The following is a 12,952-nucleotide window of genomic DNA, read 5'->3' on the forward strand; positions in this document are numbered from 1 at the left end:
CCAGAATTAAAACAGAAGCCTATGCGATCCATATGGATAGGCTATGGCCCAATTCTATACAATACCCTCGCATAACGAAAGAGCATCAATGGCTTGGTCTGGGCCCAATATCGTCGTTGGCGAAACTGGAAGCTAACTGGTAGAAGACGGAGAGGAAGAACAGAAGGGTAGTAGTTTTAAATCAATCAAATGTTGATTCTGATAAAATAATAATTATACATCTACATCCCTCCCTCCAGAACCCTACAGATCCGATATAACTCCTTCTCTGCAAGAAACTAAACTTATGCACGATCATTTGCTATTTTGTTAACTTTTACAATGAGAGTATCATCAGCCTCCGCAGACGACCGCTCTGCCACTCTAAGCGGCGGAGGATTCAGAGATGCAGAGACACTATTCCGTTCCAAAACCATTTCGGAAATACGCAATGTGGAAGCCACCACCAGAAAACAGATCGACGATAAGAAGGAGGAGCTCCGTCAATTGGTTGGCAACCGCTACAGAGACCTCATCGACTCAGCTGACTCTATTGTCCTCATGAAGTCATCTTGCCATTCCATCTACTCTAATATAGCTTCCATCCAGACTAACATTACCTCCCTCTCTGCATCTCCTGTTTCCCAGACCCCCAAATTCACCAACCCCAATCCTGCTCGTCTTAGAATCTACGGGATCGCCTGTCGGGTCAAATACTTGGTCGATACTCCCGAGAACATCTGGGGATGCCTCGACGAGTCCATGTTTCTCGAAGCTGCTGCCAGATACATTCGAGCCAAGCATGTCCATTTCAATCTCAATTCAACTTCTGACCCCAAGATCCTCTCTAATTTCCCTCTCTTGCAGCACCAGTGGCAGATAGTTGACAGCTTCAAAGCTCAGATTTCTCAGCGCAGCCGCGAGAGGCTTTTGGATCCAGGCCTCCAAATAGGTGCCTATGCTGATGCTCTGGCTGCCGTTGCTGTCATTGATGAGTTAGACCCCAATCAGGTACTCGCTTTGTTTCTTGATACTAGAAAGTCTTGGATTCTCCAGAAATTATCTACTTTTGGCTCCACTGCTCCCCCCACTTCTGAGGTTGTGGTTCCTGTGTTTTGTGAAGTTGTTAAGATCATTCAAGTCAGTGTAGGCCAGGTAGGCCAATTGTTTTTACAAGTCTTGAATGATATGCCTCTCTTTTACAAAGTTGTCCTCTCTTCCCCTCCCGCCTCTCAACTGTTCGGCGGAATTCCTAATCCCGATGGGGAGGTCCACATGTGGCAATGCTTTAGGGATAAACTTGAGTCTTCTATGCTTTCTCTTGATAAGCACTACATTGCGACCACTTGTATGGCTTGGTTGAGAGATTGCGGTGCACAGGTCGTCACTAAGATTCATGGTAACTTCCTGATTGATTCTATTGCTACTGGCCGAGAGCTTGCCTTAGCCGAGAAATTGATCAGAGAGACTATGGACTGTAAGCAAGTCTTGCAGGGGAGTTTGGACTGGCTCAAGAGTGTTTTTGGATCCGAGATTGAGTTGCCCTGGAGTAGGATCCGAGAGCTAGTTCTAGAAGATGACTCCGACCTCTGGGATGAGATTTTTGAAGATGCTTTTCTTCAGAGGATGAAAACCATTATTAGCTCTGCCTTTCAGGATTTGGCCACAGGTATTCATCTGGAGGACTCCATTTCTGCAATTGGAGGCACCACTGGCCAACATATTGACTTCCAGGCATACTTGAACAGACCTTCCACCGGTGGTGGGGTTTGGTTCATAGAACCCAATGCTAACAAGTCTACTCTAGTCTCTGGTTATAAGGCATCGCCAGAAGAAAATGATTTCCAGAGTTGTCTTAGTGCTTACTTTGGTCCTGAAGTTAGTCGAATCAGAGATGCTGTGGACAGTCGTTGTCAAAGTGTTCTCGAAGACTTGCTGAGTTTCTTAGAATCTCCGAAGGCAGTACTCAGGCTAAAATATTTGGGGCCTTTCTTACAAGATAACTGTTACAATAGCGTGTCAAACATATTGGCAGAGCTCAAGGCAGAGCTTGATAAGTTATATGTTGCCATGGAAAGTGCCAGCAAAGTAAATCCATCTGTATCTCCTGCTATAGTTGTCGAGAGATCCCTTTTTATTGGGAGACTCTTGTTCGCATTTCATAGCCACATAAAACACATTCCAGTGATACTTGGTTCTCCAAGGTTTTGGGAAAAAGATAATATGGCTGCAGTTTTTGACAAGTTACCGTCTGTGTTGAGGCAATCTAGACTTGCCACTGATTCTTTCCTTGCTGATGCTCCTGGAAGGACGCCCACTGGCTCTAGACGACAGACTTCTTCTGCCACTGCTGCTTTGCTAGGTGCAGCTGAAAAAGCAAACCCTAAACTTGAAGAACTAACCAGAACCTTAAAGGATCTTTGCATCAGAGCTCACAACTTATGGATATCCTGGTTATCTGATGAGCTTTCAGCCATTCTTTCTTGGGATCTTAGAAAGGATGATGGATTGTCGGCAACAACTCCCTTGAGGGTATGTGGTATTAACTGGACAAGTAAAATTTTTCTTTTTTAAACTTCTCTTTACATTTTTGCTAAATAAAATCATCTGCGTGACAGAATGTACGTGAAATAACAGGATATGATGCTTTGTTATGTTTTCTTTTTCTTGGTATGTCCTTGGTTTTCAGTGTGCTAAGCCTTATCATCTTATGAATATTGGGCAGGGTTGGGATGAGACAGTAGTCAAGCAACAACAATCTGATGAGAACCATTCTGAAATGAGAATATCACTCCCATCCATGCCTTCTCTCTACATTATCTCGTTTTTGTTTCGAGCATGTGAAGAAATTCATAGGATAGGTGGTCATGTGCTTGACAAATCAATTCTGCAAAAATTTGCAGTAAGACTACTTGCAAAGGTTGGTAGCTTGACTTGGATTTCTGATGTTACTTATTCCATCGATTCTAATTTAACCATGCACACTACTATGGATGCTTGCATGTGTGTTGTGTTTGATTGTATTGTTGTAAATTCTTATCCTTGAGTGCTCTGGTTCTTTACCTGTGATTTAATCATTGGGGTTCTTCTTTTTTCTCTTTATCTTTCCCTTTATCTGTCCTGCTGTAAGAGAGCTTTTATATCCATCTTCTAAGAACGGGATATGTTAGAGCCAGAGACAAACAGATAGTTCCCTCTAATTCTGCTCATCTGTGCTAGGATAGAGCATGCTGGATTTCTATTTTATTTCAGCTGATGCTTTTGATATTGTCTATCACCACTAATTCATAAGTAAGATGAACCAGTATAAAAGAATCAAAATAAAATAGTAAAATATATAATGCTAAAGCTCAGTAACCTTATGCAGTGTAATTAGATAACCAGGTCTTGGGAAGTGTGATGCAGGACAATAATTTACTAATTAGGAACTTAATTTTTAATTATGGATTCATGTTCGTATATTAAAATTTCACCAATGTTGCTATTCCAAGTTGTGTGATGCAATTCCCCAACCTTATATGATGCTGAAGGAACCCTTAAGTTTGATGCCTAAGACTTTTAATTTTGAATCTTAGAACCATACTGTTTTCTTGTTTTCTCTATAATCAGATAAGAACCTACAATGAACCTGAGATTCCAGCCTAGCAAATCTTTATGTTCCACAGAATTATTCGAAGAACAGCTTAACCTAAAGTGGTAGTTGTATGCTTTGATTTGATTCTTTAATTTTCTTCCTTCTCTTAGTCCTTTTTCTTCTGTAGAATTTGTATTTTGTGGTGGTTCAGTATGATCAGAGAAAATTGAATTGTTCTAAGATTTTCAAAATAATCACATCTATCTTGCATTTGATATTTCATGCAGCTTATTGAAATTTATGAGGATTTCCTTTCTGCTAGAGAGGCTCATGAATCTCAGGTGTCAGAGAAAGGAATTCTGCAAATTCTGTTAGACCTAAAATTTGCTGGAGATGTTCTCTCTGGAGGTGATCCCAATATCACTGAGGACTTTTTTAAAACTCCTAAGGTGAAGGTTTCTTTCAGAAGGAAACAGGACCAAAGCCTAGCAAAGTCAGTATTTAGAGAGCACATTGATGGGTTAATCAATCGTTTTTCACAAAAGTTGGATCCAATAGACTGGCAAACGTAAGTTTCTATCTTTTCTATTTTTGTTCTTTTTGTTTTGTGGTAATTTTCAAATATTACTCTATATATGCAAGAAGAATGGGAATTTCTGATTTTATACTTCTGAATTTTACATATTCATGACAACAAAAGTTAGTAACAAATATCAATGATTGTCAATTTTTCTTTCTCATGAGTCTTAGTGTTCTCCTTTTGGAGGCCCATGTTTGAGACATGATAGATATTGTGGAAACCCGAAAAGAAAGCATAAACTTTATCAGATTTGGATAGAGTATACAGTGTAAAAACTTATATGGGTATAATATTTTTAGCATGTAATGCACAAAGCATCTAGGTTTACAATATTGTATTGTGCAAAATTGGGATATTAAAACATGTCTTGCTCTCCCCTCGAAAACAGAAAATTCTTATATAATTTTTCCCATATGCTTGTTGGTGATAGTGAAAGGAAAAACTCTCTTGGTCTAGTTTGGCAGTTTCTTTTTCTTGTGCCATACAAAACAAGAACTATATGTATGATATGTAATAATTTATTTTCTAGTTTTTATGTGATATGTAGCAGTCAATTATTTGGTTTGTTGAGACTATGAGGTGTCTAATCTATTTCAATATGGATTGAATGAGTTTCATAACCTCTATAAACAGGGTCAGGTATTGGTTAAAACTGCATGGCGCTGACTGAAAAAAAAAGTCATCTAATTGATCTAGAGAACAGAAAAGAGATTTAGGGATTATTCTTTTTAATAATAATCTTCATATTTAGGAATTTTTAGGAATTTAACTTAATTGCCTATCCAAGATTTTCTGGTCCAGGAAAAGTGTTTTATTTTAATTTAAAATGGTTATTGTTTAGATTCAAGCCTCATCAAGATTTGGAATACTAGTTGAATCAAATAAAAAAAAAAAGATTAGGGATGCTAGATATCTGTATGCTTTCTATTCAATAGAGAGGCCTTTTTTTTTTTTTTTTTTTCCAGAGACTTCACAAGAACTTTTTAGATTTCTTTAGAATTTGTTTGCTGAAAGCTTACTTATAATGAAAACTGTATCGTGAATTGTATTATTCTTTTTATAAGTTTCAAAGCCCTTAAAATCAAATTGTGAAAAACCTAGTCATCTCTTACATCAATTATCATTAAATTTCTTAAAGATCTTCTACTGATATAGTGTCCTCTACTTGTAATAGTGTAGACACTTGTGCAAAATATCAGTCCCTTAGAACTCCTTTATAGAACATTATGTTATGCTGCCTATTTTTGTTATATACCATTATTCAAACTTTGCTAGTTTTACTATGCAGCTAATGTTGCTCATAATTGTGTGCTACACTAGCAATCCTTAGGTGTTTCTCATTAGTATGGTTATTCTGACAGGACAAACAAATAGGAAGGGATGGTTCTCTCATTGCATTGATAGAAGTCTAACTAGAAAAAGACCTCTCTATTACTTTGACTTTGAGAAGAGAATCGTCGGGTATAGGAAGAGATAAACTTCATTGTCTATAGAGGTCGAAACCTCGCGCAAAATGAGAGATCTTTTCGGTTGGATTATGTTACTTATAGTGTGAATAATTGGTGACTACTGTTCAACTCATGGTGGATTGATATGTGGTTTCTGATTTGTTTTATTCATTGAAGGTATGAGCCGTACCTTTGGGAGAATGAGAGACAGTCGTACCTTCGACATGCAGTCCTCTTTGGGTTCTTCATGCAACTGAATCGGATGTACACAGATACTGTGCAGAAACTGCCTTGTAATCCAGAGTCAAATATAATGAGATGCTCTACTGTTCCTCGTTTCAAATACCTTCCAATCAGGTTAATGCTTTATTTATGTTAACAAATTGTTGATGCATAGGGGTTATAAGAAGACTAACACCACGAGCAAACTAACCAAAACAGATAAATACGGTTAACTGAAGTCTTTCATTCTTTATCAGCTTTCATTTGTCTAATTTTTCTATGTTTTGGTTAATTTTCAGTTTTACCATCTAAGATTCAACAGTTAAATGGCCAAAGAACTCCCTATAGTATTTCAACTTTAATTAAAATCTTACTTCTACAAAATTTTGAAATTTTTTACTTTATGTATTTTTATATTGAAATGGAGTGGATTGCCTCTTGTTGAAGATGACAGTCCCTCTAAGGTATCCAGCTGAAGCGGGAGCATTCCCAGATGAGCCAGAATTACATAAGAGACATGTGCCTCATATTATCAATATGGGACACATCATTATTCATCAAGGCAGTAATTTTGGTTACAAGTGTCCAAATTTACAAAGCCCTTGTTTTGGGCTAAATGAATATCGGCTTATTGTATTGTCCAAAAAAAAAAAAAAAAGAAATTTACTGGCATTACTAATTTTTCCTCCAAGTTCCTAATATTGATAGAACTTATCTGTGATGTTATATGTGGTGATTAAAATATAAAATATAGTGAAGATATTAACTATGGAGATAATATAAGTTTTCTTGGGAAGAGTGCAAAATACATACCTTGTGGTTTGACAAATTTTCACATAGAGGCATGTAGTCTTTTCTTTTCATGAGAAGGAGATATCCCGTGGTTTATGTCTCTAATAAAAAGAGACAAATTGACTCACACCATTTAAAAAGCTGATGTGCCAGGATAAAAGAGGGAGTCACTACCATGTGGTAGGAGATACCTATGTCATGTCAGATTTTTGAACAGCGCAAGTCATTTTTTTCCTTTGTTGGCTAACATTATAAAGCACAGGCTATCTCCTTGTCGCAGAAGAAAGAAAAAAAAAAAAAGGTCACATGCCTCTATGTGAAAATGCATCAAACTGGAGGGCAAGTATTTGTTCTTTCCCTGATTTTGTTTTCTTTCATTCATAGGTAATCTGAATTTGTCAAATGAGTCTGATTAAGACTATTTTCATCTTCACATAAATAAAAATCACCTATAAAGTTCAAGCTGTTGTCTTCCCAGTTCAGTCTAAACTGCTAGAAGCAATCCTCTTTTAAATCATGTGGTATGGGACATGCCATGTCAGGTAAAGGCAACATTTCAGAGTTGGCGTTAGCTAAAATTGCAGCCCCTTTAAATAAAACTTTTTTCCTGTCAAATAGCTTGTACTTGATACTGGTTGTTTTCTCACTCTGAAGTAATTGGGCGTCATTATAGTGGTTAATTGTAGTTCTGGTTAATTGATTTTACCTGCTCAATCTCTGTTTTGACATATTCTTGAACCAATAGAAATGACTCAGTTTGAGAAGTGTGCTCATGGTTCAGTTACCACTATGTATATTCTATACATTACCTTGCAAATTATTTAAATCTAATTTCATCCTAATTATCCAGTGCACCAGCATTATCTTCAAGAGGAACAACTAAGCCATCAATTCCAGCAGCTTCAGATGATATCACTTCAAGAAATACCTGGAAAGCCTACAGCAGTGGCGAGCTTTCACAAAAGATGGATTTGGATGACAACTCAAGTTTTGGAGTAGCAGCACCTATTTTGAAGTCTTTTATGCAGGTACACCTTTCTGCTTCTTCTTTGCTTAAATGTTATTTTATATTTTCTGCTAGATCATGCCCTGCATGTTATAAGAATAGATAGGAAACCGAATCTGAACTTGTAAACAGTGCCTGTGAGCCGAAAGCTCGCTTGCCAAATAAATGGGCTGGTTTGTGCAGGTTATAGGTTTGTAGTGTGCCTTCTAATTTTATGCCTTCAACGTGGTATTGAGGGACACTTTACCTGGTGGTGAAGAAATGACACCTGAACATGGAAAAAATTGTTAACTTGTGACAGCTTAAACTTATAGATATAACTGTAGAATCTTTATTCAAGATGGCCTTAGTCTGTTCACATTCAAATCAGTGATTGTTTTTCTCTCATTGGGTTATTTGAAGATAAATTTCGGTTTATGGCAGTCACATACCAAATGAATTTAATATGTCTTTAGTAACTGAATCAGAGTTGTAATGCAGTTGAAAGTTCTAAATGGCTGCTGTCAAGGGTTGAGGTTTATTTGGTGGTCTTAGGCTGTAATGGTGTACAGAACTCAAAATTGTTCTTATAATATATAACGTAAAAGTGGCTCTAATGTGGGCACCAAGTTTCTGTTGAGGGGATGTTGGGTGGTAACTAAATGTGGGCAGGTATTGGGTGTGTTTTGAATTAGTCTACTATCAACTCCGTGGTCTTCTAATACTAGGATAGAAAGTGTCCAGGTAGTTTGGATATATCTATAATAAACACAAGAATTCCAGAGTCTATGTAGATTAGTGAAATTTGAAGCAGTCATGTTCTCATTTCAACAGTTGTGGCTCTTAAAGACGGCACAACTAGGAGAACTGGGAATTGTCCAATGGACTCTATACCTGTGTCTGGTTTCATTTGTATCTGTAGCTTGTTCAATCTAGTTGTAGTATCAGTATGCATTCCTTTCAATGCCATTTACAGAATTTCAATTTACGTATGTAAATGGAAAAACCAGTGTCCATTCTAATGGGAGGAACAGACAGCTATCCTTGTTTGATATCAGTTTAGTACTTAAGTTATAAATGTTGGGTAGTAGAACTTATAGAGAATTTCTCAGTTTCTCTATTGGCATAAGATCCATAGTCAACATGATCAGGTCTCAGAAGTACGAGTGCTGCAAATTTTCTTCTATTGTTAATAAGAAAATACAGATTGAGTTTGGCACTATGTTCTGTAAATATGTAAAAGGGATATTTACTCAATTCAGTTGGGTGGTATACATGGGTCGATGATAAATTATTTAATTTTGGAAGCCACAGTTGATAACCGTTTCCTTTTATTTGTCAGGTTGGCAGCAGGTTTGGAGAGAGCACCTTAAAGTTGGGATCCATATTAACTGATGGGCAAGTAGGCATATTCAAAGACAGATCAGCAGCTGCAATGTCGACGTTTGGTGATATTTTACCTGCCCAAGCTGCAGGTCTTCTTTCATCTTTTACAGCAACCAGATTGGACTCTTGATTTCTACTGGATCCTTCTGTCCTCTTATGTCCCCCATATAGCTGCGCATGCTATTTCCATAAGAGCACTAAGAAATCCTCCAAAGGAAGGTTAAATATCAGAGTGTTAAGTCACCTTGACCTAGTGGAAAGGTTATACAAATGGCGCGTATAAAAGGAGTTGGAAAATTCGGAGGTGAAGCAAGGGGCATTGAAAGTTGTGGAGAAGTGAAATATGAACAAAATGGAAAATAAGGACGTTTGAATGGTGCAAGTGGGAATCGTAAGAAGCCATTCTGTTTATCAGTCTGTACTCGATATGAAGCCATAAGACACTATTGCAGTATGAAGAATATTAGAGATTGGTATTTTGAATTTTGTCTTGTATATAAGGAGGGACTATTGTCTACCAATATTACGAAAAGGGCAAAATTTTCTTATAGTCCAGGGTTGATAATGGAGCTGAATATTTGTGGGGTCTTAATTTTCTTTGGGTAGAAGGTGCTCCATATGGAATGGTGGCATTGGCTTGTGCAAAAGCTGTTTAGTTTGAAGATTTTGGTTCTGCAGTCACGAGAGGCATTCTTAATTGATTTGTTGGACTTAGTTGCAGGAAACCTTGGGAGTTAGGTTTTGGTTTTGGGGGATGTTAGATGACTGTCACAGCTATCGGCTATTTCAGAGCCTATGCAGTGTAAAAGGTTTTTTTTTTTTTGAAAAGTATAGATTAGTAACCCTGGAGGCGTTTGCGGTTTTCCCCTTGAGTGAATTGCTTTAGCTTGTACTGTATCTGATTCGTTACTCAGTTTAAATAGACCGCCTGTGTATTTTTCTCATATATGCAATCTTTGGAATATTTACTTGTGGCAGTACAAAGAGAGAGGAAGACAGAAACGAAAAATGATTGAACATATTGGATTTAAAAGGCAGTCCTTGGGTGTTGAATGAGCGGAGCCCTGATGTAATTATGCTATTTGGAATGAATTGACAGTTTCTAAAGAACAGAATAGAATAGTTGTTCTTAATTCATTAAATAAAATTATAATTAAACTTCACATATGTTATATCAAATCAAATATAGGTATATAAACCAAATCAAGCTTGTCGCGGTCATTGATAAGATAGACTGCCCCATGTACGGAAACGCATTAATAAGCAGAAATTGTTGGGGGTAGCACCCACCAAAGAGTTGATGCATCATCCAATATTTAGTAATCCAACCAGCATTTGTGCATCATATATGTTCTTTAACACTGACCGCTGTAATAAATACCATTACCATTACCATAGCTCATAGTTTGGCCTTATTCGTATACTTTGCTTAGCATTAATTGCCTTCCCAAACATTTGACCTTAATCATGAACCAACCAACTGAGATAAAGTTACCCCATTTAAAATTTTAGTTCTTAGGATGATATATATCTTACTACATATCAATTCTGTTCCAAAAGAATAACAATTCATCCGCATATAGCACAAGCATTTGTTTTAGTCCATAAAAAAAGATTTTATGCTATTGCCCCGGTACCACAAACCATTAGGATTGTTGCTTATAACTTCTTCCTCATCTAATTCACCATTAAATTCCTTTCTCTTTTCTTGGAAAATACACATACATCTTTATAATAAGGAAATAGATACATAACAACTGTTGACAAATATTCTTATAAGTTTTATTGACAATTCAACAACCCTAACGAAAGCATAGGAAACAATCTTAAAGATAATATAAATACCGAAGAAAGTCAAATGAAAATATTCCTAACAAATTAAGGAGATTAGACACTAGATCCCATCCTATTATTCCACTTTCCTTATAACTTTATTTTATATAAATCCTCTTTACCAGTGCATTATTATTTTAATTATCAATAATAACATATAACTTGAATTTATAGATAAAATCTAATAAATTTTTTTAATATGTATTATATTAAATATTTTTTAGGTGTCTTTCTTAAAAGAGGTTTTAATATTTAAATTTTATTAGTGTAGTAATATAAACAATATTTTAAAAAAATCTATTAATTAATTTTTAGTATTATAAAAATAAATACTGTAAATATAATTGATATTATTATTTTTAGAATTATTATATAATTAAAAACTAACTTAATAACTAATATAATATTAAAATTATAATTTAAAATATTATTTTCTAGAATTAGAATCATTGTCTAATTAAAAATTAATTTATTAATTAATATAATATTAAAAATATAATTAAAATAATATTTTTAAGATAAAAATTACTGTTTGATTAAGAATGTAAATTATTAAATAAAAAAATTATAAAATTAAATATAAATTTAATCCTATGATGTGAAAATAAAAAATTTCAAAATAGTGATACATGTCAAAAAAATTATATTTTAAAATTTAATATATATAGATTTTAAATATCAAAATTTATTATAATTTAGACCTAAAACATATTTCTATTTTAAATAATAAGTTATTAATTTAATTAAAGTGGTACTACTTAATTTTAATTTATCTTCCAAATTTGTTAAATTAAATTAATTATATTAATACATGATATTTTTAATAACCGGTAAATATTAAGAAAAAAACTAATAGAATAAGAGATATGAGCTATTTAACAAATGAGATAACTCTAGAAAATTGTATTTTTAAAAAATAAAAAAAATTCAAGTAAACGGTAAGTTTTTAGTAAAAACTTACACTAATGTAAGAAAACAAAAGATACGAATAAGCTTTTTAAATAACAGCCAAACCACAATTAAAATTTTAAATTTCAAAGTAATTCAATTGTACTTTTAAAGTTTGAAAAATAGAACAATTACATTTTCAAAATTAATTCCGTCTATTTCATAATATAATAACATAAGACTTAGTTATTTTCAAGTGCTAAAAAAATATTTCTTTTTTCAACTCATATTTTATGCATGTGAGGAATTATTAACTTTGTGATTAATGGATAAAAATAAAAAAAAAATGATAATTTCTCTTTCAATTTGATAAAAGAAATTAATACTATAATTATTAATTAAAATAAAAGTTAGCTCTAAGAATATAATTTTTTATTTTCCGGAGTTTAAGGATGTAATTAAACTAGTCTGAAAATTGCATATTAGTCAAACGTTGAAGGGTTTATCCATACTCTTTAGATTATAAAAATATTCAGTTAGATTTTTGGACTAGCCAAAGTTACACATCTATTAGTTAAATGGACAGTGAATCGGAATACGTAGTAATTCTTATGCATTATGATAGCTTTCTCAAAGTGGCCAGGTTGAATACATGTTTACTGATAAACAAAGCTCAAAACAAGATATTCAAACTAGCCCTTAGAGAGCGGAGTTGACTGGCAGGCATAAAAAGGATTTGAAAAGGCAGGGAGATGAGAGAAAGGGTGGGGGAGGGGACAAAAAGCACGTAATAAATAAAAGGGAAGGGAACAGATATGGAGCTGCTGAAATGTTCTTTTGTTCTATCATACTATACTAGTTTAGTAGTTTTATTTGTATATATGTGTATGGATGTTAGGTGGGAAAGCGTGTAAGTGCCAAACTCCAAGAAGAGAGAGAGAGAGAGAGAGAGAGAGAGAAGGAATAGTCAATGGGGGTGGGAGGTGGGATTGATAATAATAATAATAATAATAATAATAATAATAATAATAATGTGGAGGAATAAGAGCAGGAAGGAAAGGATGAGTCAAGTCATACAGGCAGGGTCATCAAGATTGAAGAAAAGGGAAAAGGGGCTCATAGTGTTGGCACTGTCCAATAAATGGGATGTCATTGAGTTGGGCAAATCGCACATCTTAAATGTAATGAATAAGAGGGAGGGTATGGGGATTTGGAGAGAGCGTGGGGTCAGAGGGACAACCCGAAATAAATGCAAAAGCTTAAAA

General features: G+C 34.8%; 1 protein-coding gene across 2 annotated transcripts; it reads left to right on the forward strand.

Annotated features, from left to right (window-relative positions):
* On the forward strand, nt 1-9,930 carry LOC8263445 (conserved oligomeric Golgi complex subunit 1). 2 transcript variants are annotated; one of them, XM_002514721.4, is made up of 6 exons: nt 15-2,511; nt 2,705-2,899; nt 3,841-4,121; nt 5,759-5,938; nt 7,446-7,623; nt 8,923-9,930. In XM_002514721.4, the coding sequence occupies exons 1-6, from the start codon at nt 322-324 to the stop codon at nt 9,094-9,096; spliced, it is 3,198 nt and encodes a 1,065-aa protein (XP_002514767.1). In that variant the 5' UTR covers nt 15-321; the 3' UTR covers nt 9,097-9,930. The 2 variants fall into 2 exon arrangements, 1 of the variants encoding a protein (XP_002514767.1); XR_007216616.1 differs by lacking the exons at nt 7,446-7,623; nt 8,923-9,930 and adding an exon at nt 5,495-5,662 and having other exon boundaries at nt 1-2,511; nt 5,759-5,794.
* The last annotated feature ends 3,022 nt before the right edge of the window (nt 9,931-12,952 follow it).

This window comes from Ricinus communis, chromosome 7 (genome assembly GCF_019578655.1).
Source record: "Ricinus communis isolate WT05 ecotype wild-type chromosome 7, ASM1957865v1, whole genome shotgun sequence".
Lineage (NCBI taxonomy): Eukaryota > Viridiplantae > Streptophyta > Magnoliopsida > Malpighiales > Euphorbiaceae > Ricinus > Ricinus communis.